The sequence below is a fragment of the Pseudophryne corroboree genome, chromosome 6, assembly GCF_028390025.1.
Source record: "Pseudophryne corroboree isolate aPseCor3 chromosome 6, aPseCor3.hap2, whole genome shotgun sequence".
Lineage (NCBI taxonomy): Eukaryota > Metazoa > Chordata > Amphibia > Anura > Myobatrachidae > Pseudophryne > Pseudophryne corroboree.
The window spans coordinates 47,654,432-47,681,239 of record NC_086449.1 but is presented as its reverse complement, the minus strand read 5'-3'; the positions used below and the strand labels follow the sequence as shown (position 1 = coordinate 47,681,239).

The 26,808-nt window shown below is 44.0% G+C and overlaps 1 protein-coding gene across 2 annotated transcripts in view; it reads left to right on the top strand.

The window, feature by feature from the left end:
* The first annotated feature begins 749 nt into the window (after nt 1-749).
* The window catches only part of LOC134936052 (uncharacterized), a 53,880-nt gene continuing 27,821 nt past the window's right edge, over nt 750-26,808 (top strand). The window contains exon 1 of one of the 2 annotated variants that reach the window (XM_063930959.1): nt 750-1,205. In XM_063930959.1, coding sequence (XP_063787029.1) covers nt 1,139-1,205 — 67 coding nt within the window. In that variant the 5' untranslated portion in view covers nt 750-1,138. The remainder of the gene's footprint in view (nt 1,206-26,808) is intronic. The other variant, XM_063930958.1, reaches the window with a different exon arrangement.

The window sequence follows — 26,808 nt, the reverse complement described above, 5'->3', positions numbered from 1 at the left end:
CTGGTTTCAAAAATACGGGGGACCCCTACGCTTTTTGTCCCCCGTATTTTTGGAACCAGGACCAGGCGCAGAGCCCGGTGCTGGTTGTTTAAATATGGGGGAACCCCTGTCAATTTTTTTCCATATTTTGGCAACCAGGGCCGGCTCAAAGAGCCCGAGGCTGGTTTGGTTTAGGAGGGGGGACCCCACGCATTTTTTTTTTTTTTTGAAAAATTAAAACATTTCCCACCCCTTCCCACTGAAAAACATGCACGGATCTCATGGATCCGTGCATGCCTATACAAACACGGGATAAAAAAGCAGGTCTGTTTTTTTTTAGCACTTTTTCACGATTTGTATTTCATCACGGCAGTGTTTGGCTATTGTCGGCAGTGTTTGTGTTTTGCACTTTTTAGTAAATTCCCGATTTCTACCAAATTGCAGGCGTATTTGACCGATGGTGTATTGATTCGTGATTTTTTCCTAGGACTTCCAAAATATTACGAATGCCCTCATCACTGCCGTGATGTTTGCTTAGTAAATTACAGAGATGACACTTTGAAGAAAAAACGGCATCTCGGTCAAAATCGGGACCTTAGTAAATATACCCCCATGTCTTTACCCCTGACACCTCCACCACCAGCTGATGTCTGGACATGATCACAGAACAACTGCATTATGTTTTATTCCTTTCTAATAAATGGGAACACACCGTGTAAATAATGACTGCCTGGAAATGACACTCAGGATACAGGACACGAGTTCCACACACAAACCTGGGCTATTAGCTGTGCTGCAACACTGCAGCCGTCCCACACTGTCACTCTGAGTCACATCATCAGATGATTACATTCTATGGGAAACTCCAGCGCAAACTGAAAGTGGAAGCTGAGGCTCAGTGAGAGACGCGGCAGAGAGCAATCTAGACGGGGGCGAGGAGACGCGAGGAGAGGAGAGAGAGAATTGGATATATAAATATATATATATATATATAGAGAGAGAGAGCGAAAGATAGAGAGAGGGGGAAGGTAGGAGTACTGCCACCCTGAGAGGTATATTTCAGGCAATAATAGTCACCGAGGGTCAGACAGCTACAGAGATGTGACTTGGATATAGAACATACAAGTAATATATACATTGTCATAGAGCTGCTGTGGAGATGACGTTTCAAGGACTCCGCTTCTTACTCTCTCTCTCTGTGATCTTGGAGCTGATCTATCGGCCAGGTATGTGACACGTTCACTATACACCCCACACCTGTGTAACATAACACATTCTGCATAGGGACTTACCTGCAGGATCTATACATTCACACATGTCTTGTAGCTATGACAGTACCTTTATATTACTCTATCAGAATTATATCTGTATGTACAGTGTATCTACATCTATATTGATAGATAGATAGATAGATAGATAGATAGATAGATAGATAGATAGATAGATAGATAGATAGATAGATAGATACTGCATAAATAGATAGATAGATAGATAGATAGATAGATAGATAGATAGATAGATAGATAGATAGATACTGTATAGATAGATAGATAGACGGATAGATAGATAGATAGATACTGTATATATATATATATATATATACTCTTTTTTAATATAAGATCCTCATCAAAAAGTGTTTGTGAAAGGGCTGGGGGAGCCTGCTGGTACTTGTAGTTCTACAGCAGCTGCAATAAGCTCCTTCCTCTGGGTCACTGACAGCACACACAAGATTCTGTTAAAAATTTTCAATGCGTTACTGTTTTATTGAAATTCTTTATTGACTTTCGTGTCACATGTTATTAGTGAAATCTCTGTGTAGGAACCATATCTTGTGGCAGCACTGTCAGACTCTTTCCCCCCATTGCTCCCCTAGGGCTGAATACTCTGGCAGAGACAGTAACTGGTTTTAACTTGTCAAAAATGAAATGTGCAAATATCACTTGTGTGCCCTTACTGTGTATGTAAGCAGAAACTTGCGCTGTACTTGGAATGTTTATTTCTGTGAATAGTTTTTTATTTAATATTATAATGAGGCTCTCCAGTCTCAAGAGCTACACGTTCTTCAATTCATTCAAAATAGCTGTCTTAGGGGGAGATTTATCAAAGCTTGGTGGGGAGAGATAAAGTACCAACCAAGCAGCTCCTGTCATTTTTCAGACACAGCCTGTAAAACAACAGGAGCTGATTGGTTAGTGCTGTATATCTCTCTCCACTTTGTCTCCCTCCAACCTTTGATAGATCTCCCCCTTAGGTAGTAAATGATATTTAATGCTACATTACCACCTAAAATAGTGAAAACTTTTGTATTGTAACTGAGGGAGATATGAGGGGCAGAACCAATCAGAAGACACAATATTTGTAGTTAGCCGCCCTGCTCACCCCATGTCCCTCTTTTATCCAGGAATGAGACACTATTGGGTGAATTTAATTAGGTGAAACTTAGTCACAGCTGTAAGTGCAGCTACAGTATATGTCACACTTACGGTACAACTTGATTTGCTCCAATTCAGCTGCCATTGTTGGAGTTCCAACGCCATCGCAGGGGCAACTCGCACCCCTTGCACCTAACTGAATTGACCCATATGAACGGAAATCCAGGAGGGAAGGGAATAATTGCCTCCAGTAGGGCAGTGTTAAGAACTCACAGAAGAGATGTTTTTGTCACTAGTCACTTAGCAGTTGGGCGGCTGAAGGCAGCGTTGTGTGTACAGGAGTGTTACCCGGGTGTGATGCAGCAGAACCATATCTCAGGACATGTAACCTGGCATGGGTCAGCTGGTTAGGAACTGGTTTAGGCAATGGGCATTGACATTTCATGCCAGGTGGGTAGTGTCACTGAGTGCGGGAGGGGCGCTGTCTAGTGCTGGAGGCAGTACATGTAAATGTTTGATATGTTGGTTTGTGTTTTGTGTGTATAAGGGGAGGGGAGGCCTGGCATAATATGTGTCTGCTTGATAGCACCTTGTACTGTAGCGGTGCAGAAAGAAGGTGACACAGTCTAAAGCAGAGGTTCTCAAACTCGGTCCTCGGGGGCCCACACAGTGCATGTTTTGCAGGTCTCCTCACAGAATCACAAGTGAAATAATTAGCTCCACCTGTGGACCTTTTAAAATGTGTCAGTGAGTAATTAATACACCTGTGCACCTGCTGGGTTACCTGCAAAACATGCACTGTGTGGGCTCCCGAGGACCGAGTTTGAGAACCTCTGGTCTAAAGGGTTAAGCGCAGAAATGAACGACACTTTCCAAATTGTTCTGTGAAATCTTAGCCTTGTTCTGTGCATTGCCATAAAAAATGTGCTCATATCACTGGTGGAATCTGCCCTTAAGCGTTCCCAGTCTTATCCCAATCACAATTTGGGAGTGAATGACCCATAAAAGAGGCTCATTCAAAGAAGGCTTTGTTTTTGGTGCACTCTTTTGTAAATAATTATTAGTTACTTAAAACATAACTTTTATTTAGTCATTAATTAAAAATTCTATGACACTAATTAGACAAAGATTCTGTTGAAAAAAACAGTATAGAAATAAGACAAAGGAAAAAGATAAATTTGTGAGAACGAGATGACCATATCTTTAAGTCAGCGCTCCGGTCACTATAATGGTCACAGAAATAGATCAGTGTATTGGATACCAATAATCAATTACATCTAGATCTCAAAGAAGTAGTTTTGAGAAAATATGGTTAGTATATCCCTATTAAGTATAGGCAGTGTACCTTACAAAAGGTGTGTTTAAATATTGAAATTGTTAATTATACACCAAATTGTTGCGATATACGTGATAACGGGGATCATTTTATAAAGGAGATTGGGTGTGATACATCATTTGAATACCGCCCTTTATGTCTTGCTGCCAATCCTATTGTACTTTAGAGATCCAGGCAATCGCTGTGCTGTTAATTTGATTGAAAGCTCACATCATATATGAGGGGTCACTTATCAGTATAACTATCTGCTGAGTGGATTTATCTATCTACATTGTCATAAGAAAGGGCACCTACTTCAGAGGGGTGTAGTATGGTTTGCCGGCGGTCAGGGTCCCGGCGACCAGCATACCGGCGCCGGAATCCCGACCGCCGGCATACCGACAGCTGGGCGAGCGCAAATGAGCCCCTTGCGGGCACGGTAGCGTGCTACGCGCGCCACGCTATCTATTCTACCTCCCAAGGGGGTCGTGGACCCCCAAGAGGGAGAAAAGATGGCGGTATGACGGCGGTCGGGATTCCGGCGTCGGTATGGTGGTCACCGGGAGCCCGGCCGCCGGCAACCTGAAGACCACCCCTTCAGAGGCATCCAACTGACTCCTTGCAGGAAACTAATACTAATAGCTACATCTGTTGCTAAGCATTGTTTACCTAGTAAATACTGTGTCTTGATTATGGAATTATGTTTTTTATACAACGATGTTTAATGTTTAGTGGCTTGCCAACTTCACAATTGTTGCTAAGCATAAATTGGCCCTAGAGAAGGCAAATATTGTGACTTTGTTGCAAAACTATCAATCTGTTATATCTCCGTCTCCCTTCCCGATTCTGACTGCTGCCACAAATCAGTGTATTCTAAAGAAGAAAAACAATTTGGTGTATAATTAACTATTTCAGTATTTAAACACACCTTTTGTAAGGTACACTGCCTATACTTAATAGGGATATACTAACCATATTTTTGCAAAACGACTTCTTTGAGCTCTAGATGTCATTGATTATTGGTATAATTTACACTGATCTACTTCTGTGACCATTATAGTGGCCGGAGCTCTGACTTAAAGATATAGGGGGTAATTCCAAGTTGATCGCAGCAGGAATTTTGTTAGCAGTTGGGCAAAACCATGTGCACTGCGGGGGGGGGGGGGGGGGGGGGGCAGATATAACATTAGTAGACAGAGTTAGATTTGGGTGGGGTGTGTTCAATCTGCAATCTAATTTGCAGTGTAAGAATAAAGCAGCCAGTATTTACCCTGCACAGAAATAAAATAACCCACCCAAATCTAACTCTCTCTGCACATGTTATATCTACCCCCCCTGCAGTGCACATGGTTTTGCCCAACTGCAAAAAAAATTCCTGCTGCGATCAACTTGGAATTACCCCCATAGTCATCTCATTCTCACAAATTTATCTTTTAACTTTGTCTTATTTCTATACTGTTTTTTCAACAGAATCTTTGTCTAGTTAGTGTCATAGAATTTTTAATTAATAACTAAATAAAAGATATGTTTTAAGTAACTAATAATTATTTACAAAAGAGTGCACCGTAAAGAAAGCCTTTTTTAATTAGCCTCTTTTATGGGTCATTCACTTCCAAATTGATATATTGTATCTTGCTTTCGGTGCACCTCCAGCCCTGTGATCCATGACAGATAAATGTACAAATAATCATAAATTGGTTGGTTTTACAATATCTGCAGCTACTATTTAGTCCAGTGCATAATCACCTGAGGGGTTACCCTCCACCCATATACTACTTATCCCAATCACACACAGCAGGATTAATCGTATATATAACTGAGGGTAGCATGCTGGTGTAGTGGTTAGTAATACTGCCTCGCATACTGAGGTCATGAGTTCAAGTCCCTATCAAGATTATATGTGGAGTTTGCATGTTCTCCCAATGCTTATGTAGGTTTCCTCTGAATGCTCCAATTTCCCAACACACTTCATAAACATACTGGTAGGTTAATTGGCTAAGAAATTTGGCTGTGTGTGTGTACATGTGATATAGGCAGGGATTTAATGGGAGCCGATAATGGCAAAATGCCTGTTGTTTGCGTGTATTGCCAAAAACATCGGGCATTTTGCAAAGTCGGCTAATGTAATAGCGGCCGGAAAAATGCGGCTTCTTCGGACGCTTTCAGTTCTAAAGTAGTTTTGTCAAAGTCAGAAAAATGTCTCTATGCACGTTGCCATATTTGCACCGCACACTGGTCCGTGCTGCGCATGCGTACGCTCTCCCGTGAAGGCGCATACCCGCAATAGCGTGCACTCGCAGGCGCGGTATGCGTATTTACGGTAGAGTTTATGTAGTCGTAGCGTGCGACTCATTCGTTACATATTTTCACAATTAATGTAGTTTATAGATCATGATCCCTTTGATAGTTTCTGAAAGTTTGGTTAATATAGAAGGTCCCTGTTTAAAGGAATCCCTCTTTGTATCGTACGAAGGGTCTAACAGGAATCGTACAGCAGTGTTTGGTACCCATCGGAAGAGTATTTAATTAGCAATATTCCGGTGTTGGTTTGGAGCGTATTAATCGCTCGTGCGAATAGTTATGGACATAAGAAGTTTATGTCCATTTCTACTATTTACTCATACTCAGGTATGCGGCGGGAAACCTAGTTCCCCACCCACCTGAGCTGTTTGAAATCGTCACAGCCCACCTGTATGAATCAACCTATGACCTTTTGTTGTGATACAGGGTCGAATTCCTTCATCCAATGGACAATGGGATTGTAGGGACTATGAGATTGCATTGTGTGTGGGGCATAAATAGGCAAGCCGACCACATCCAGCTCTCACTCTTCAACGGTTCTCATTGCTGAAAATCGGGTGCTGGATGTCCAGGCGCATGCGATCGTTTACCCTTGTGCGTAAGTTTCTCTCCGTAATCATTGTCTTTCTGTGAGCCAATTTCTCTCATCTCTCTCCGTCTCTCTCTCTCTTTCCCTCCTCTTTCTCTCGTATCTCCCCTAGACTAGTATTGTATTGTATTAGATAGTATTGTATTTTGGTTAGGAAGTCTTTGTTATATTGTAGTGTATCATTTGTACTGTTATCTCCTTTTTACAAGTATACTAGATATAATACAGTTAATAGGCTTTGGACCCTAAACCAGTATCTGTGTATTTCCTATAGTGTTAAGTGTTCACTTGAGCGTCGGTGACGCTCAAACAGCTTTGTAGTTAGTCAGGTTACACAAGGTTGCACTTACACCCTGTATTCACATTAAGGTATTCCGTGTATTTCTTTGGTATAAGGTTCAGACATAAAGGTATAGCGTTGTGAGCGTCTGCGCCGCTGGTGATCTCCTCGTGGTCTCGAGCGTCCGCTACGCCATAGCGAATCATTACTCTAGTCATAGCCAATAACGTGTCCTGTGATCGCTGGGCCGTGAGCGAACGTGACGCTTGAGCGTCTCGCCTACGGCTGAGCGATCGTTACGCAACTAGCGTACCATTACGGTACTTCTTAAGTAAACAGCGTACAGTGTTCTTAGCTTCATAAAGGGTTGTTTATACGACAAGGGAATTTAGCATTGTCAATTGGGGGCCGTCCAGTCCTTCACATAACTGCACTAGGTAGATCAGCAGACATTATCCCCCAGCAAAAGGGCGGGAGGTTGTCTCGCAGTGCTGATGGGATAAGCGTCTGCTTCGCTTAGATAAAGAGTGCTGAAGGAATCCGGAGACCAGGAGGTAAGAACAAAACGCTTGTGTCTTTTAAAACTGTATTTTTCTTCTGTCTTGCGTATATACGCACGTATACATATATATCTGCATTTCTTTTCCATCCGTGTATTTCATTTTTTTCGTATATCACTATCCTGTTTGCCAGTTTTATAGTTGATAAATGTGCTGAGAGAGAATTGTCGCTATTTCAATAATTTAAGTAGAAGCAACATAGTTAAAATATAGACAAACACACAGCTTTGCCAAGAGACAAGGTCAGTGTGGTGCGCGGTAAATGATCAAGGATCATCTACATTGATAAACGTATAAATCGTGTTACGGTGGATCTTTGCTGTGCGTACACGTGTCTCTAACAAAAGACTGAGACTTGCATACGCAACCCAAAGGCCGACGCACGCAGCGCAACGGAGCGTCCGTGTACGCTCATGTAACAAATCACAAATGTTATAATTAAAAGGCGATAAATAGCGCAAAGCAATAAGTAGCGCAACGCGGTAAATAACGCAAAGCGATAAATAGCACAAATTGATTTCAGCTTTCCAAAACTTAGTTTAAATACCTTACTTTACTGTAATACCTCTGGGGAGAGCTATCAGACTACGGGAAATGATTTTTCTGATCAGAAAACTATAAGAATGATATTGGGTTGAAAACGGTATGAGTGTATTGAATCCCGCTTTGTGGACTTTGTGATCTATGTGATAATCCCGCTTTGTGAACTTTGTGATCTATGTGGAACGTGATGAGCACGATCTGAGTGAAAACGTGCAACAGAGTGTGATAAAGTTTTCGTTGTATTACGCTCTGGCTGTTTTGGAGCACAGTAGGGAGACTCCAATGATCCTACCATTTATGGGCAACAAGTGTCTATAAGTGGTACGATTGGACCGCACGGTTGTATGTGTGACCAATAACGCAACGTGATATGAGGTCGTATATCCATGCGTAAATCTTGCCCTCATACGTGTTGTAGGGAGCACATGCAAGCGTGATTTGTGTAAAGAAAAAGGAAGGGAATTTTCTCAGGAAAATCTCTAAAAATAGGGCCTGCAACGGCTACACGTGTCTGCTAGAAGGCGGAACGGAGATACCCGGAGCAGAAGAAGTTCAGTGGAAGAGCTTTAAGGATTTCCAACGAAGTTCTGTGTTTGGTGCATTTTAGGAAGTTTTTTTCTGTGTTAAAAAGGTCCACAATGGCAGCCAAGTGCACAACACAGAGACGGTCGGAGGTCAGGATTCAGACTCCAGAGGCTTGCAGACCCCGAGGGTCTGCTCGGTTAGTAATGTGGGGGAAATATGGTCCCCACTCTGAGACCTTTTGTGATGAATGGACACGAATGACTGCGGGGGATAAGGTACCATTTCCCGGGATAGGTAGTTTTGACTTAGAGGTGTTGCATAATTTAAGGCGGAGGATCTGTCTCATAAAATACTTGAAACTACGGGTTAAACATGATGATTGTTTGCAGTTATGGCTACAGGAAAGTGAAATACAGAGAAATGTAACTTACATACCTAACTTTCATCTTGAGAGGAGAAACGTGGCAGCAGGGAGAATTATGATTGCGGAGAAAAGCACAGGGGTGAACAATATAAACGCTCTTAGCAACTGTAATATAGATGATAAGAATAAGTGTAATAAATGTAACAAAGATAATTGTAATACTGTTGAATGTACAACTATTAACCCATGCAAGTCGCACCCCATGTTAAACTTTCCTCAGGAACACCAACCAGAAAGTGAACCCAGAACGATGTCGGCACCTCTTCCAGAAGCCATCACACAAGACGTCCAGGTGGACGCGACCCAGTCAGTAAAAACTGTAATCAAACCCCCTAATGGAGGGTCAGGTGAGGTCGTGTCCACAGGTATGTATGGTATTATACATCACGCACAAACAAATGTACCTTATATCCTAGAATCAATTCAGAATGACATTACTGGACTTAATCCTGTTAGGATAATTGCAGTACCAAATGGGGAAACTGACTCTTCAGGAATCACTCCTGTCAGGAACATCGCCATGTACTGCCCTTTTTCCCGAACAGAATTAAGAGCAATTCTGTCTGAATTTCCTGATCCTAGGAAAGACTTAGTTGCTTGTCAAAGATACATTAGAGTGCTAGGACATACTGCAGAGCCAAGTAACAAAGATTGGAGGACAGTTTTGAGGGCATGTTTACCCCCCGATGTTGATTCATTGAAATTTATCACTGATTGTAAGCTAGATGAGGAAGTGCCACTAACAAACAAGTATAACCAAGATAATGTAAAAAGAATCAACCTACAGTTGAAAGAATATTTTCCTACAGTAACAAAGTGGAATAAAATCTATACAATAAGACAAAAAGAAGGTGAATCCGCAGAAGAGTATTTTCACCGGGCTCTGCAGGATATGGCTAGGTACACTGGTATAGATGACATTGAAACTAATGTACACCACAGAGAGGTAGCTGTGTCCGTATTAGCGAACAACTTAAAAGATACACTAAAAATTAGGGTACAAACTTCAATACCTCATTGGAGAGGTATCTCGGTGGCGGCATTAAGAGAGTCCGCTACCGAGCATGACCGAAATATCCAAAGAACCAGGGAAGCGCAGGGAGAGCGGTTGATGACACTGAACATCCAAGCACTAGAGGATGCATCAAGTCGACCGGAACCCCAGGCCCCTAGCACATGGAGAAAGCCAAGGATTTGTTACCATTGTAGAAGAGAAGGGCATTATGCCAACAACTGTAATAACCCACATAAAGTTAGACCCCCTAGACCAAGAAATGAGCAAAATTACAACACACACCATTATAATCAGAGATCAGATAGGAGGAATTTTGAGCCACACCCATGATAGGTAGTCAAGAAAGGTGATCATACGACGGATGGTAAGCCTGAGGTAATGGTTAGTAAATTGGGAGGTCATTCACTGAAGACACAGGAATGACCAGGTTAAACGTTGTAAATGTATTTGTGAAAAATGTTTTTTCTCTCTCTCTCTATCCCCATCTCTGACGATCATTGGTAAGAATTCAAACATTGCATATTCGCTTGGTCCTTGCAGAAGTCTACCAAACCCCAGCATGACCTATCCACCACAATGTATTCTGGCCAGATACAGACAGTGGAATAATGCAAGTGCTGGTGGGGAGGGACTGCTCAAGGAAACCATTAGACACGTAGATACGACAGCCTAATAGTCTGACAATGTTTTCTTAATGTTGACAATGTTTAAAAATGCTTTGTTTCTCTTCTCTTATTGATGGTTATTGTCGAGTTATGTAATGTATATATGCACATGAATTGTTCTCTATCTCTTTTGTTTTTTATTTTCTCTCTCTTCTCACTCATGTTTCCATGATTTAAAGATGGTATGTCACCCCTCAGTTGGACCAATGGTAATGCCAGATTTTGCTCTACACAGAAAGATCGCTAGTTAGGAAGAAAGATTACATCACCAGAAGGTTCATTCGGAAGACTGAAGAGACAGCACCTTTTGAGAGGACAGCAGAACAAGAAGAACGACAAGACGAGAGAACTTATTATCGTAACAAGTTCTCTCCCCCTCAAACTGTTTTCTTATACCCCATTTACAAATTTCTTCTTTTCTCCTCCTGTAAGATGGACTTGCCCCAAGAGACTGTGATATGGATTTTCCCGTTAACCATGATGTTGACCAGAGCAGTCTGTTTCGGTGAGAGTACCAGTGAGGTCGAGAAAGGATCCAGAAAGGTCCTGATGACTGAGACGGAGGTGTAAATTTCCAATAGCAACCCAATCACCAAGCAAAGGCGAGTACCGGGCACGATCTAACAACCATGTTATTTGTAAACAATTGTGAAGGATTGTTAGTTAAAAAGAAAACTGTATCCGTAGGCTCTGTAACAATAATGCCAATCCAGTTTTAATATCCATATGGACCGGCATCCATTGAGTGACTATCACTCCTTAGTGGGTAACGTGTTAAACCAAACAGATTGTTGGGTATGCTCTCAAGTACCTCAGGGTCACAGCAAATCAGGGCTAGTACCATTTCCTTTAACGTTAGGGGAGGTACTTGAGCTAAGTGGTGGGAGACCGGTGGACCGGAGGTTTAACATCTCCAGCCCTCCTAGTTTGAAGCTCCACCGATACCATGTGGATAGGTCCCTCTTATGTTTCAACATCTCCAATCCCAGAAAACCGGGAAATTGGGAAGTGTCATGGAGCAACCTTACCATGACCTTTTCACACAGAGCAGATAGAATGCCTACAGATACAGAGCTCGTACGCCACATAGCCAGTAGAGGAAAATCTTTCCGGTATCGATATACCTTAGGAAATAGGATTACTAGAGTTGGAGAGGTATCACCAGGATACTGTGCACATATCGTACAAACTGATACGTGCATTAAGCAGATGGAAGAATTAGGGTCAGGAGATTTCACCTGGAAGGTTTGTAACATGGTCATGTCCTTCTCCGTCCCTTATGTTCTCCCCGATGACGCATATTTCATATGCGGGAGAAAGGCGTACAAGTGGCTTGCCCCAAACTCTGAAGGATTGTGTTATATTGGAAAAGTATTGCCTGAAGTGATGACTGTAACACATGACAAAATGAAGGACATACACCGTGGTGCCCAAGCTCCTTATACTCACACTCATTACGAGCACCGAGTTAAAAGACAACTGTCAGAAAGGTTAGAGCATCCGGCCTCCGATCTTATCCATGAATCCACCGGGATTCAGGTTCTGGTAGCGTTAGATTTCACTCGCACCGCTCGAGGAGTGATGAATTATAGATACATTTCCGCACTCGCCAATTTGTTAGATAATATCACTGAAATGTATGATGACACATTTAGATACACTGGAAGAGAACTTCAAGCTTATAAAACAGAACTAGTTCAGCATAGGATGGTTCTTAATTATCTTACAGCAGTAACAGGCGGATATTGTGTTACATTGGCAACACAGTACGGCATAAAGTGTTGCACTTATATCACGAATAGCACCGAGGATCCGGTAGAGGTCATAGACCAAAAGATGGACGATATTCTCCAATTGAAGTGGGAATTTCGTCGAAAACACAATCTCACCCTTGCTGCTGTAGGTAATGAGCTGACTGGTTGGGTGTCATGGTTGAACCCGCGAAATTGGTTCTCCGGTTTGGGGGACTGGGCTCAAGGAGTCATAATGGATGTTGGAAAGTTTCTACTATGTATCTTGGGTGTCGTTATATCGATTGGATTGATATTTAGATGCGGGCAGGCTTTAATGAGGTGCAAACAAAGTACAAGAGTGATGAGCTTGAGGAGCGAGGAAACTGTAATTAACCTGGATTTGATTTATGACCCAATGATAGAAACCAGGATGGGATGAAAATGCGATTATACGGTCCGTTTCTTTCACCTGTTTTTCTGCTTTTCTCCAAGATACAAAGACCCCCTTGGACGAGGAAGTTGACGAGACGCTATACAGACAACAGACAAGCACCAAAGATGAAGTTTTGACAACCTATGATATGGACACTTGATGAACTTTGCCATGGATCCCCAGTTTCCCTAGTACTTTTAAACTCACGCTAGCCCAACATTTTTTGTAAATCTGATGGCTCAGACAAAGCTATTTGCTCATGCCCAAGGAGCAATACAGCGCAAAGAAGACGACTCTCAACAGATACCGAACACAACTTCAACGACAGATGTACATTTCCCTGACATAGAATATCATTGCATTTTTTTTTTCCGTAAGTGTTCTTTATCTTCATCTCTACAACCCTCAGGTAATGACACACATAGACGATAGGGAATACAGGCACAGATATCAGCAACCACATACCTCCCCCATTCATGTATCATCAACTAAAATGTGCATCCCCATTTTGTTACAACTAAAAGCCGAAATGAGCTCGGTAAAGTTTGACAGCCCATCCACAGACCTGTACCACAGGATAAGAAGGAATTCAAATGTATACTTCGCAATACCTCGAAGCTTGATGTACAACACGTACGGCACGATGATACATGACCCCCCAAACATGGATTCATACACACATGCTTCTGCTATCTCACTAGGTCATACCCTCTTCACACCTTCTCCTCTCTCCTCCCTTACCCAACCATGGAAATCAATTAACCCCTGACTTGCATTTTTCTCCTTAAATGTTTTGTGGCAGTTATTATTGACTGCCAAAGGGTGGACTGTCAAAGTCAGAAAAATGTCTCTATGCACGTTGCCATATTTGCACCGCACACTGGTCCGTGCTGCGCATGCGTACGCTCTCCCGTGAAGGCGCATACCCGCAATAGCGTGCACTCGCAGGCGCGGTATGCGTATTTACGGTAGAGTTTATGTAGTCGTAGCGTGCGACTCATTCGTTACATATTTTCACAATTAATGTAGTTTATAGATCATGATCCCTTTGATAGTTTCTGAAAGTTTGGTTAATATAGAAGGTCCCTGTTTAAAGGAATCCCTCTTTGTATCATACGAAGGGTCTAACAGGAATCATACAGCAGTGTTTGGTACCCATCGGAAGAGTATTTAATTAGCAATATTCCGGTGTTGGTTTGGAGCGTATTAATCGCTCGTGCGAATAGTTATGGACATAAGAAGTTTATGTCCATTTCTACTATTTACTCATACTCAGGTATGCGGCGGGAAACCTAGTTCCCCACCCACCTGAGCTGTTTGAAATCGTCACAGCCCACCTGTATGAATCAACCTATGACCTTTTGTTGTGATACAGGGTCGAATTCCTTCATCCAATGGACAATGGGATTGTAGGGACTATGAGATTGCATTGTGTGTGGGGCATAAATAGGCAAGCCGACCACATCCAGCTCTCACTCTTCAACGGTTCTCATTGCTGAAAATCGGGTGCTGGATGTCCAGGCGCATGCGATCGTTTACCCTTGTGCGTAAGTTTCTCTCCGTAATCATTGTCTTTCTGTGAGCCAATTTCTCTCATCTCTCTCCGTCTCTCTCTCTCTTTCCCTCCTCTTTCTCTCGTATCTCCCCTAGACTAGTATTGTATTGTATTAGATAGTATTGTATTTTGGTTAGGAAGTCTTTGTTATATTGTAGTGTATCATTTGTACTGTTATCTCCTTTTTACAAGTATACTAGATATAATACAGTTAATAGGCTTTGGACCCTAAACCAGTATCTGTGTATTTCCTATAGTGTTAAGTGTTCACTTGAGCGTCGGTGACGCTCAAACAGCTTTGTAGTTAGTCAGGTTACACAAGGTTGCACTTACACCCTGTATTCACATTAAGGTATTCCGTGTATTTCTTTGGTATAAGGTTCAGACATAAAGGTATAGCGTTGTGAGCGTCTGCGCCGCTGGTGATCTCCTCGTGGTCTCGAGCGTCCGCTACGCCATAGCGAATCATTACTCTAGTCATAGCCAATAACGTGTCCTGTGATCGCTGGGCCGTGAGCGAACGTGACGCTTGAGCGTCTCGCCTACGGCTGAGCGATCGTTACGCAACTAGCGTACCATTACGGTACTTCTTAAGTAAACAGCGTACAGTGTTCTTAGCTTCATAAAGGGTTGTTTATACGACAAGGGAATTTAGCATTGTCAGTTTGCCCGATAAAAAGTTGGATCCAGATGTTTTGCTCGTGTTAAGTATACAACTCGGCCAATGTAATGGAGTCTGACATTGCAAGTCGGACACAAAACAGCTCAGAAACTCTCAAAGAATTTAGAGATGGTTTTTTGGGACGAGTTTGTTATGAAAATGTTAGAAATCAATTATAAGTATACTTTTCAAGGATAGTTGCAATAAATAAACAGTTTTCAATACATTTTGACACTTTAAATAAAAAAATAAAAACCCTTTGATCTGTAAAAGTTCTCCACGTACTGTACATGTCATTTTTACATTATTTTCCACAGGATATATGTAATTAGAGGCATATAAATGTACTAAGTCGCACAAGCAGTTCCAGCTGAATCCAATGATATGTGACATGCCTATATCCTGTGTATAATTTCTAAATACTCCACATAGTGTACTTGTTTGTTTGTTTGTTTGTTTGTTTTTGGGGGGGGGTTTAACATGCAAATGCATCATAGACACAAATTAATGTACTAAGTCGCACAGGTAGCGTATGCTGATTTAAATTATATGCGGCTTGGCTATATTCAGTGTGTAATTGTGACTGTATGTAATTATGTTACAGTGTTTGGCTAGAATACACTGTAGCATAACATTTTGTATGCAAATACACACTGAATATAGGGGGTAATTCCAAGTTGATCGCAGCAGGAATTTTGTTAGCAGTTGTGCAAAACCATGTGCTCTGCAGGGGAGGCAGATTTAACATGTGCAGAGAGAGTTAGATTTGGGTGTGGTGTGTTCAATCTGCAATTTAATTTGCAGTGTAAAAATAAAGCAGACAGTATTTACCCTGCACAGAAACAAAATAACCCACCCAAATCTAACTCTCTCTACACATGTTATATCTGCCTCCCCTGCAGTGCACATGGTTTTGGCCAACTGCTAACAAAATTCCTGCTGCGATCAACTTGGAATTACCCCCATAGCCATGCTGCATATCATTTAAATCAACATAAACTGCTTGTGCTTCCTGGAGGACTGGGGATTATTTAGGGTGTGTGCTTCTTTAATCATGGGACTTTTGGGGGACAATGGGTGATTTTCTCTGACACTGTGGTCCTCCTATACTAAAAGACACAGGGCCTTATTCAGACCTGATCGCTTGCTAGGGTTTTTTTGAAGCCCTGCGTTCGCATAGTCACCACCCATAGCGGAGTGTATTTTTGCTTTGCAAGCGTGCAAACGCATGTGTAGCGGAGCTGTACAAACAGATTTTGTGCAGTCTCTAAGTAGACCAGGACTTACTCAGCCGCTGCGATCCCTTCAGGCTGTCTGGGACCGGAATTGACGTCAGATATCCACCCTGCAAACGCTTGGACACGCCTGCGTTTTTCCAAACTCTCCCAGAAAACAGTCAGTTGCCGCCCACAAACGCCTTCTTCCTGTCAATCTCCTTGCGAACGCCCGTGCAAATGGATTCTTTGCACAAACCCATTGCTGAGCGGCGATCCGCTTTGTACCCGTGCGACACGCCTGCGAATTGCGGTGCATATGCATGCGCAGTTTAGACCTGATCGCAGGCTGTGAGAAAACGCAGCCTATCGATCAGGTCTGAATTAGGCCCTCATTTTGGTTAGTCCATAAATATCGGACGTTTTCTAGTGTAAATACTGCAACACCTCAGATCCGAGACATTGAAGACGGGAAATTTACGCACGCCATTACATTGCCCATTCCGGTAAATAGACGCATATTTGTAATGTCCATGCAGTGCGATACTTTTCCGTCCGGCATTATCGTCTCCCATTTCATCCCGGTCATAGAGTGTAGAGATGTGCGTGGGGTGCCATGTTTTGGTTTTGGTTTTAATTTCATCATTGTGTTTTGCTTTTGGATCAGGATTTTACAATTTTTTATAAAAACTGCTAAAATCATGTAATTTTTGCAATCCAAAACCCAAACTTCGGATTTAAAATCCAAATTCCAAACAGTGTGAAGTTTAGAACCTCAGCTCAGTTCGGTTTGAAATTCGCAAAATTCTGGTGGGTGCAGATTTCTGGGGAACCGAACCGCACTTCTCTAAAAGAGTGCAAGCTCCACTGGGGCAGGGACTGATGTAACTGACTTAATAAACTCCCTAGCGGTTGATGGGGGTCATTCTGACCCGATCGCACGCTGCAGTTTATTGCAGCGGTGCGATCGGGTCAGAACTGCGCGGGCACCGGCGCATGCCAGATGTTCAACGGCTGTCGGGCCGCTACGATCGCCTCTGCCTGATTGGGCGGGAGGGCGGAACGACGGCGTTTGGCCGCCGTTTCGTGGGCACGGTCCGGCCAATGCAGGCGTGGCCAGACCAAATGGAGGGTGGGCCGTAGCGGCTGTGTGGCGTCACACGCAGCCGCTGTGGACCGGGGAGCGATGAGTAGCTCCCAGCCAGCACGCTAAAGCTGCGCTGGTCAGGAGCTACTCTTGAAGTGCCGTTGTGCGATCCCTTTGCACTTCTGCGGGGAAGGCCGGCACTGACATGCGGGGCGGAATAGCCCTGTGCTGGGCGTCCCCCCGCATGTCAGTGTGAATGATCGTAGCTGTGCTAAATTTAGCACAGCTACGATCATCTCGGAATGACCCTCGATATCTGCAGTATACCTCTAACACTCATCTTAACTCTACATACTTATCTCATGTGAATACACGGACAACAGTTGGGATTAATTAGGTTACATTTATTTTGAGATCAACTAAATGAATTCAAATTCTCGAATCATCAAATATATTTGAGTTAATATAAAGTTGGTATGGAAGCGGAGAACAAAGAATGTACAAGGGCCTCATTCACATTTGTACACAGACACGATGGTTTGATTACAGATATGATGTTTGGGGGTCTGCACATGATATAGTATACATGGTAATGCTCCCGAAGCGCTGGAAGGGGGTGCAGTATGATTTACCGACGGACACAATACCGACGGTCATAATCCCAACAGCCATTGACCTACAGTCAAAATACCGACACAGCCAAAATACCGACATTCATTATGCCGACATCTTTAAAATGCCGACATAGTCAGAATACAGACATTTGAAATGTCGACATGCCAAAATGCCAACATGGTTTTTTTTTGGGGGGTTGTGTCAATGTCGACAAAGGTCAACATGGGCACTGTCTAAGTGTACCGCGCTCGCCATACTTCGGGCACACTATTATATTCCCCCTCCAGGTCCACTGGGATGGTAAAGTATGAACCAGTCTGTTTTGGGGCAAAAATTCCTTCAAAACGCATGTCGGCATTTTGACATGTCGGCATTCCCAAAGCCAGTATTCTGACTATTTCGGCATTTTGAATATGTTGGCATAAAGAATGTTGGTATTTTGACCATGTCTGTATTTTAACTGTATTGAGTCTATTGGTAAATCAACTGCTACCCCTGGCGGTGATGTGAACAAGCCCTATGAAACGCATTAACTGCAGATGTAGTGACGCTGTGTGCACAGGGCGCTATGGACCCACACCTCTCTCAGTTTTCCCTCTCCCCCGTCTTTGTCCTGATAACTGTCCGTGGACACAGGCAACCTCTATCCAGCCCTCTCTTATCCCTGATTGCAGCTCTGCTCCTTGCAAAGTCCATATAATACCAAGGTGCAGGCTACGCTCTAACAGGGACAGCAGAACGACTGCCCTTCTCTCAATTCCCCAGCTGTCCTCTCATCCACCGTCCGCTCGTATATTCATGGTGGCATTACGTCCATGACAGTGTCAGAGGTGTAGCTAGGTGCCATGGTGCCCGGATTAAAGGCACGTTTTGGTGCCCCCTCCCCTGTGCTGAATTGGGGGTATGTTACATTTGAAAAGAAAAAATATTTAAAAAATCCTAAATTGGTGACAGGGACGGTTCTAGACCGTGTGGAGCTCAGGGTGAAAGTTTCCTTTGGGCGCCCCTCATGTTTAAACTAGTGATGAGCGGGTTCGGTTTCTCGGAAACCGAACCCCCCCGAACTTCACGCTTTTTACACGGGTCCGAGGCAGACTCGGATCTTTCCGCCTTGCTCGGTTAACCCGAGCGCGCCCGAACGTCATCATCCCGCTGTCGGATTCTCGCGAGGCTCGGATTCTATCGCGAGACTCGGATTCTATATAAGGAGCCGCGCGTCGCCGCCATTTTCACACGTGCATTGAGATTGATAGGGAGAGGACGTGGCTGGCGTCCTCTCCGTTTAGAGTAGACTAGAGAGTAGTAGAGAGTGACACTTGATTTACTAATTTTGGGGAGCATATTAGGAGTACTACTTGCTGATAGTGTGACCAGTGACCACCAGTTTAATTAATCCGTTCTCTGCCTGAAAAAAAACGATACACAGTGTGACACAGTCACATACCATATCTGTGCTCAGCCTCAGTGTGCTGCATCATCTATGTAATACTGTATATCTGACTGTGCTGAGTGCTCACTGCTCACACAGCTTAATTGTGGGGGAGACTGGGGAGCAGTTATAGCAGGAGTACATTTAAGTACAGTGCACACTTTTGCTGCCAGAGTGCCAGTGCCAGTGCCAGTGTGACTGACCAGTGACCACTGACCACCAGTATATTGTGATTGTCTGCCTGAAAAAGTTAAATACTCGTCGTGTGGTGTTTTTTTTTATTCTATAAACGCATTCTGCTGACAGTGTCCAGCAGGTCCGTCATTATATAATATATACCTGTCCGGCTGCAGTAGTGATATATATATATTTTTTATATCATTATCATCCAGTCTATATTAGCACTGCAGCAGACGCAGTACGGTAGTCCACGGCTGTAGCTACCTCTGTGTCGGCAGTCGCTCGTCCATCCATAATTGTATACCACCTACCCGTGGTGTTTTTTTTTTTCTATCTTCTTGATACTAGTAGCTTACTTTAGGAGTCTGCAGTGCTGAGCTGACAGTGTCCAGCAGGTCCGTCATTATATAATATATACCTGTCCGGCTGCAGTAGTGATATATATATATATTTTTTATATCATTATCATCCAGTCTATATTAGCAGCAGATGCAGTACGGTAGTCCACGGCTGTAGCTACCTCCTGTGTCGGCAGTCGCTCGTCCATCCATAATTGTATACCACCTACCCGTTGTGTTTTTTTTTTTCTATCTTCTTGATACTAGTAGCTTACTTTAGGAGTCTGCAGTGCTGAGCTGACAGTGTCCAGCAGGTCCGTCATTATATAATATATACCTGTCCGGCTGCAGTAGTGATATATATATATTTTATATCTCATTATCATCCAGTCTATATTAGCAGCAGACGCAGTACGGTAGTCCACGGCTGTAGCTACCTCTGTGTCGGCAGTCGCTCGTCCATCCATAATTGTATACCACCTACCTGTGGTGTTTTTTTTTTTTTCTATCTTCTTGATACTACTAGTAGCTTACTTTAGGAGTCTGCAGTGCTGAGCTGACAGTGTCCAGCAGGTCCGTCATTATATAATATATACCTGTCCGGCTGCAGTAGTGATATATATATATATTTTTTATATCATTATCATCCAGTCTATATTAGCAGCAGACGCAGTACGGTAGTCCACGGCTGTAGCTACCTCTGTGTCGGCAGTCGCTCGTCCATCCATAATTGTATACCACCTACCTGTGGTGTTTTTTTTTTTTCTATCTTCTTGATACTAGTAGCTTACTTTAGGAGTCTGCAGTGCTGAGCTGACAGTGTCCAGCAGGTCCGTCATTATATAATATATACCTGTCCGGCTGCAGTAGTGATATATATATATATATATTTTTTATATCATTATCATCCAGTCTATATTAGCAGCAGGCGCAGTACGGTAGTCCACGGCTGTAGCTACCTCTGTGTCGGCAGTCGCTCGTCCATCCATAATTGTATACCACCTACCTGTGGTGTTTTTTTTTTCTATCTTCTTGATACTACTAGTAGCTTACTTTAGGAGTCTGCAGTGCTGAGCTGACAGTGTCCAGCAGGTCCGTCATTATATAATATATACCTGTCCGGCTGCAGTAGTGATATATATATATATATTTTTTATATCATTATCATCCAGTCTATATTAGCAGCAGGCGCAGTACGGTAGTCCACGGCTGTAGCTACCTCTGTGTCGGCAGTCGCTCGTCCATCCATAATTGTATACCACCTACCCGTGGTGGTTTTTTTTTCTATCTTCTTGATACTAGTAGCTTACTTTAGGAGTCTGCAGTGCTGAGCTGACAGTGTCCAGCAGGTCCGTCATTATATAATATATACCTGTCCGGCTGCAGTAGTGATATATATATATATATTTTATATCATTATCATCCAGTCTATATTAGCAGCAGACGCAGTACGGTAGTCCACGGCTGTAGCTACCTCTGTGTCGGCAGTCGCTCGTCCATCCATAATTGTATACCACCTACCCATGGTGTTTTTTTTCTTTTTTCTATCTTCTTGATACTAGTAGCTTACTTTAGGAGTCTGCAGTGCTGAGCTGACAGTGTCCAGCAGGTCCGTCATTATATAATATATACCTGTCCGGCTGCAGTAGTGATATATATATATTTTATATCTCATTATCATCCAGTCTATATTAGCAGCAGACGCAGTACGGTAGTCCATGGCTGTAGCTACCTCTGTGTCGGCAGTCGCTCGTCCATCCATAATTGTATACCACCTACCTGTGTTTTTTTTTTTTTTCTATCTTCTTGATACTACTAGTAGCTTACTTTAGGAGTCTGCAGTGCTGAGCTGACAGTGTCCAGCAGGTCCGTCATTATATAATATATACCTGTCCGGCTGCAGTAGTGATATATATATATATTTTTTATATCATTATCATCCAGTCTATATTAGCAGCAGACGCAGTATGGTAGTCCACGGCTGTAGCTACCTCTGTGTCGGCAGTCGCTCGTCCATCCATAATTGTATACCACCTACCCGTGGTGTTTTTTTTTTTTTCTATCTTCTTGATACTAGTAGCTTACTTTAGGAGTCTGCAGTGCTGAGCTGACAGTGTCCAGCAGGTCCGTCATTATATAATATATACCTGTCCGGCTGCAGTAGTGATATATATATATATTTTATATCTCATTATCATCCAGTCTATATTAGCAGCAGGCGCAGTACGGTAGTCCGCGGCTGTAGCTACCTCTGTGTCGGCAGTCGCTCGTCCATCCATAATTGTATACCACCTACCTGTGGTGTTTTTTGTTTTTTTTCTATCTTCTTGATACTACTAGTAGCTTACTTTAGGAGTCTGCAGTGCTGAGCTGACAGTGTCCAGCAGGTCCGTCATTATATAATATATACCTGTCCGGCTGCAGTAGTGATATATATATATATATTTTTTATATCATTATCATCCAGTCTATATTAGCAGCAGACGCAGTACGGTAGTCCACGGCTGTAGCTACCTCTGTGTCGGCAGTCGCTCGTCCATCCATAATTGTATACCACCTACCCGTGGTGGTTTTTTTTTTCTATCTTCTTGATACTACTAGTAGCTTACTTTAGGAGTCTGCAGTGCTGAGCTGACAGTGTCCAGCAGGTCCGTCATTATATAATATATACCTGTCCGGCTGCAGTAGTGATATATATATATTTTATATCTCATTATCATCCAGTCTATATTAGCAGCAGACGCAGTACGGTAGTCCACGGCTGTAGCTACCTCTGTGTCGGCAGTCGCTCGTCAATCCATAAGTATACTAGTATCCATCCATCTCCATTGTTTACCTGAGGTGCCTTTTAGTTGTGCCTATTAAAATATGGAGAACAAAAATGTTGAGGTTCCAAAAATAGGGAAAGATCAAGATCGACTTCCACCTCGTGCTGAAGCTGCTGCCACTAGTCATGGCCGAGACGATGAAATGCCTGCAACGTCGTCTGCCAAGGCCGATGCCCAATGTCATAGTAGACAGCATGTAAAATCCAAAACACCAAATATCAGTAAAAAAAGGACTAAAAAATCTAAAATAAAATCGTCGGAGGAGAAGCGTAAACTTGCCAATATGCCATTTACCACACGGAGTGGCAAGGAACGGCTGAGGCCCTGGCCTATGTTCATGGCTAGTGGTTCAGCTTCACATGAGGATGGAAGCACTCAGCCTCTCGCTAGAAAAATGAAAAGACTCAAGCTGGCAAAAGCACAGCAAAGAACTGTGCGTACTTCGAAATCACAAATCCACAAGGAGAGTCCAATTGTGTCGTTTGCGATGCCTGACCTTCCCAACACTGGACGTGAAGAGCATGCGCCTTCCACCATTTGCACGCCCCCTGCAAGTGCTGGAAGGAGCACCCGCAGTCCAGTTCCTGATAGTCAGATTGAAGATGTCAGTGTTGAAGTACACCAGGATGAGGAGGATATGGGTGTTGCTGGCGCTGGGGAGGAAATTGACCAGGAGGATTCTGATGGTGAGGTGGTTTGTTTAAGTCAGGCACCCGGGGAGACACCTGTTGTCCGTGGGAGGAATAGGGCCATTGACATGCCTGGTGAAAATACCAAAAAAATCAGCTCTTCGGTGTGGAAGTATTTCAACAGAAATGCGGACAACATTTGTCAAGCCGTGTGTTGCCTTTGTCAAGCTGTAATAAGTAGGGGTAAGGACGTTAACCACCTCGGAACATCCTCCCTTATACGTCACCTGCAGCGCATTCATCATAAGTCAGTGACAAGTTCAAAAACTTTGGGCGACAGCGGAAGCAGTCCACTGACCAGTAAATCCCTTCCTCTTGTAACCAAGCTCACGCAAACCACCCCACCAACTCCCTCAGTGTCAATTTCCTCCTTCCCCAGGAATGCCAATAGTCCTGCAGGCCATGTCACTGGCAATTCTGACGAGTCCTCTCCTGCCTGGGATTCCTCCGATGCATCCTTGCGTGTAACGCCTACTGCTGCTGGCGCTGCTGTTGTTGCTGCTGGGAGTCGATGGTCATCCCAGAGGGGAAGTCGTACTCGTAAGACCACTTTTACTACTTCCACCAAGCAATTGACTGTCCAACAGTCCTTTGCGAGGAAGATGAAATATCACAGCAGTCATCCTGCTGCAAAGCGGATAACTGAGGCCTTGGCATCCTGGGCGGTGAGAAACGTGGTTCCGGTATCCATCATTACTGCAGAGGCAACTAGAGACTTGTTGGAGGTACTGTGTCCCCGGTACCAAATACCATCTAGGTTCCATTTCTCTAGGCAGGCGATACCGAAAATGTACACAGACCTCAGAAAAAGACTCACCAGTGTCCTAAAAAATGCAGTTGTACCCAATGTCCACTTAACCACGGACATGTGGACAAGTGGAGCAGGGCAGGCTCAGGACTATATGACTGTGACAGCCCACTGGGTAGATGTATGGACTCCCGCCGCAAGAACAGCAGCGGCGGCACCAGTAGCAGCATCTCGCAAACGCCAACTCTTTCCTAGGCAGGCTACGCTTTGTATCACCGCTTTCCAGAATACGCACACAGCTAAAAACCTCTTACGGCAACTGAGGAAGATCATCGCAGAATGGCTTACCCCAATTGGACTCTCCTGTGGATTTGTGGCATCGGACAATGCCAGCAATATTGTGTGTGCATTAAATATGGGCAAATTCCATCACGTCCCATGTTTTGCACATACCTTGAATTTGGTGGTGCAGAATTATTTAAAAAACGAGAGGGGCGTGCAGGAGATGCTGTCGGTGGCCAGAAGAATTGCGGGACACTTTCGGCGTACAGGCACCACGTACAGAAGACTGGAGCAACACCAAAAACGCCTGAACCTGCCCTGCCATCATCTGAAGCAAGAAGTGGTAACGAGGTGGAATTCAACCCTCTATATGCTTCAGAGGTTGGAGGAGCAGCAAAAGGCCATTCAAGCCTATACAACTGAGCACGATATAGGAGGTGGAATGCACCTGTCTCAAGCGCAGTGGAGAATGATTTCAACGTTGTGCAAGGTTCTGCAACCTTTTGAACTTGCCACACGTGAAGTCAGTTCAGACACTGCCAGCCTGAGTCAGGTCATTCCCCTCATCAGGCTTTTGCAGAAGAAGCTGGAGACATTGAAGGAGGAGCTAACACAGAGCGATTCCGCTAGGCATGTGGGACTTGTGGATGGAGCCCTTAATTCGCTTAACAAGGATTCACGGGTGGTCAATCTGTTGAAATCAGAGCACTACATTTTGGCCACCGTGCTCGATCCTAGATTTAAAACCTACCTTGGATCTCTCTTTCCGGCAGACACAAGTCTGCTGGGGTTCAAAGAACTGCTGGTGACAAAATTGTCAAGTCAAGCGGAACGCGACCTGTCAACATCTCCTCCTTCACATTCTCCCGCAACTGGGGGTGCGAGGAAAAGGCTCAGAATTCCGAGCCCACCCGCTGGCGGTGATGCAGGGCAGTCTGGAGCGACTGCTGATGCTGACATCTGGTCCGGACTGAAGGACCTGACAACGATTACGGACATGTCGTCTACTGTCACTGCATATGATTCTCTCCCCATTGAAAGAATGGTGGAGGATTATATGAGTGACCGCATCCAAGTAGGCACGTCAGACAGTCCGTACTTATACTCGCAGGAAAAAGAGGCAATTTGGAGGCCCTTGCACAAACTGGCTTTATTCTACCTAAGTTGCCCTCCCACAAGTGTGTACTTCGAAAGAGTGTTTAGTGCCGCCGCTCACCATGTCAGCAATCGGCGTACGAGGTTACATCCAGAAAATGTGGAGAAGATGATGTTCATTAAAATGAATTATAATCAATTCCTCCGTGGAGACATTGACCAGCAGCAATTGCCTCCACAAAGTACACAGGGAGCTGAGATGGTGGATTCCAGTGGGGACGAATTGATAATCTGTGAGGAGGGGGATGTACACGGTGATATATCGGAGGATGATGATGAGGTGGACATCTTGCCTCTGTAGAGCCAGTTTGTGCAAGGAGAGATTAATTGCTTCTTTTTTGGTGTGGGTCCAAACCAACCCGTCATTTCAGTCACAGTCGTGTGGCAGACCCTGTCACTGAAATGATGGGTTGGTTAAAGTGTGCATGTCCTGTTTATACAACATAAGGGTGGGTGGGAGGGCCCAAGGACAATTCCATCTTGCACCTCTTTTTTCTTTCATTTTTCTTTGCATCATGTGCTGTTTGGGGGGTGTTTTTTGGAAGGGCCATCCTGCGTGACACTGCAGTGCCACTCCTAGATGGGCCAGGTGTTTGTGTCGGCCACTAGGGTCGCTTAGCTTACTCACACAGCTACCTCATTGCGCCTCTTTTTTTCTTTGCGTCATGTGCTGTTTGGCGAGTGTTTTTTGGAAGGGCCATCCTGCGTGACACTGCAGTGCCACTCCTAGATGGGCCAGGTGTTTGTGTCGGCCACTAGGGTCGCTTAGCTTACTCACACAGCTACCTCATTGCGCCTCTTTTTTTCTTTGCGTCGTGTGCTGTTTGGGGAGTGTTTTTTGGAAGGGCCATCCTGCGTGACACTGCAGTGCCACTCCTAGATGGGCCAGGTGTTTGTGTCGGCCACTAGGGTCGCTTATCTTACTCACACAGCTACCTCATTGCGCCTCTTTTTTTCTTTGCGTCATGTGCTGTTTAGGGAGTGTTTTTTGGAAGGGCCATCCTGCGTGACACTGCAGTGCCACTCCTAGATGGGCCAGGTGTTTGTGTCGGCCACTAGGGTCGCTTAGCTTACTCACACAGCTACCTCATTGCGCCTCTTTTTTTCTTTGCGTCATGTGCTGTTTGGGGAGTGTTTTTTGGAAGGGCCATCCTGCGTGACACTGCAGTGACACTCCTAGATGGGCCAGGTGTTTGTGTCGGCCACTAGGGTCGCTTAGCTTACTCACACAGCTACCTCATTGCGCCTCTTTTTTTCTTTGCGTCATGTGCTGTTTGGGGAGTGTTTTTTGGA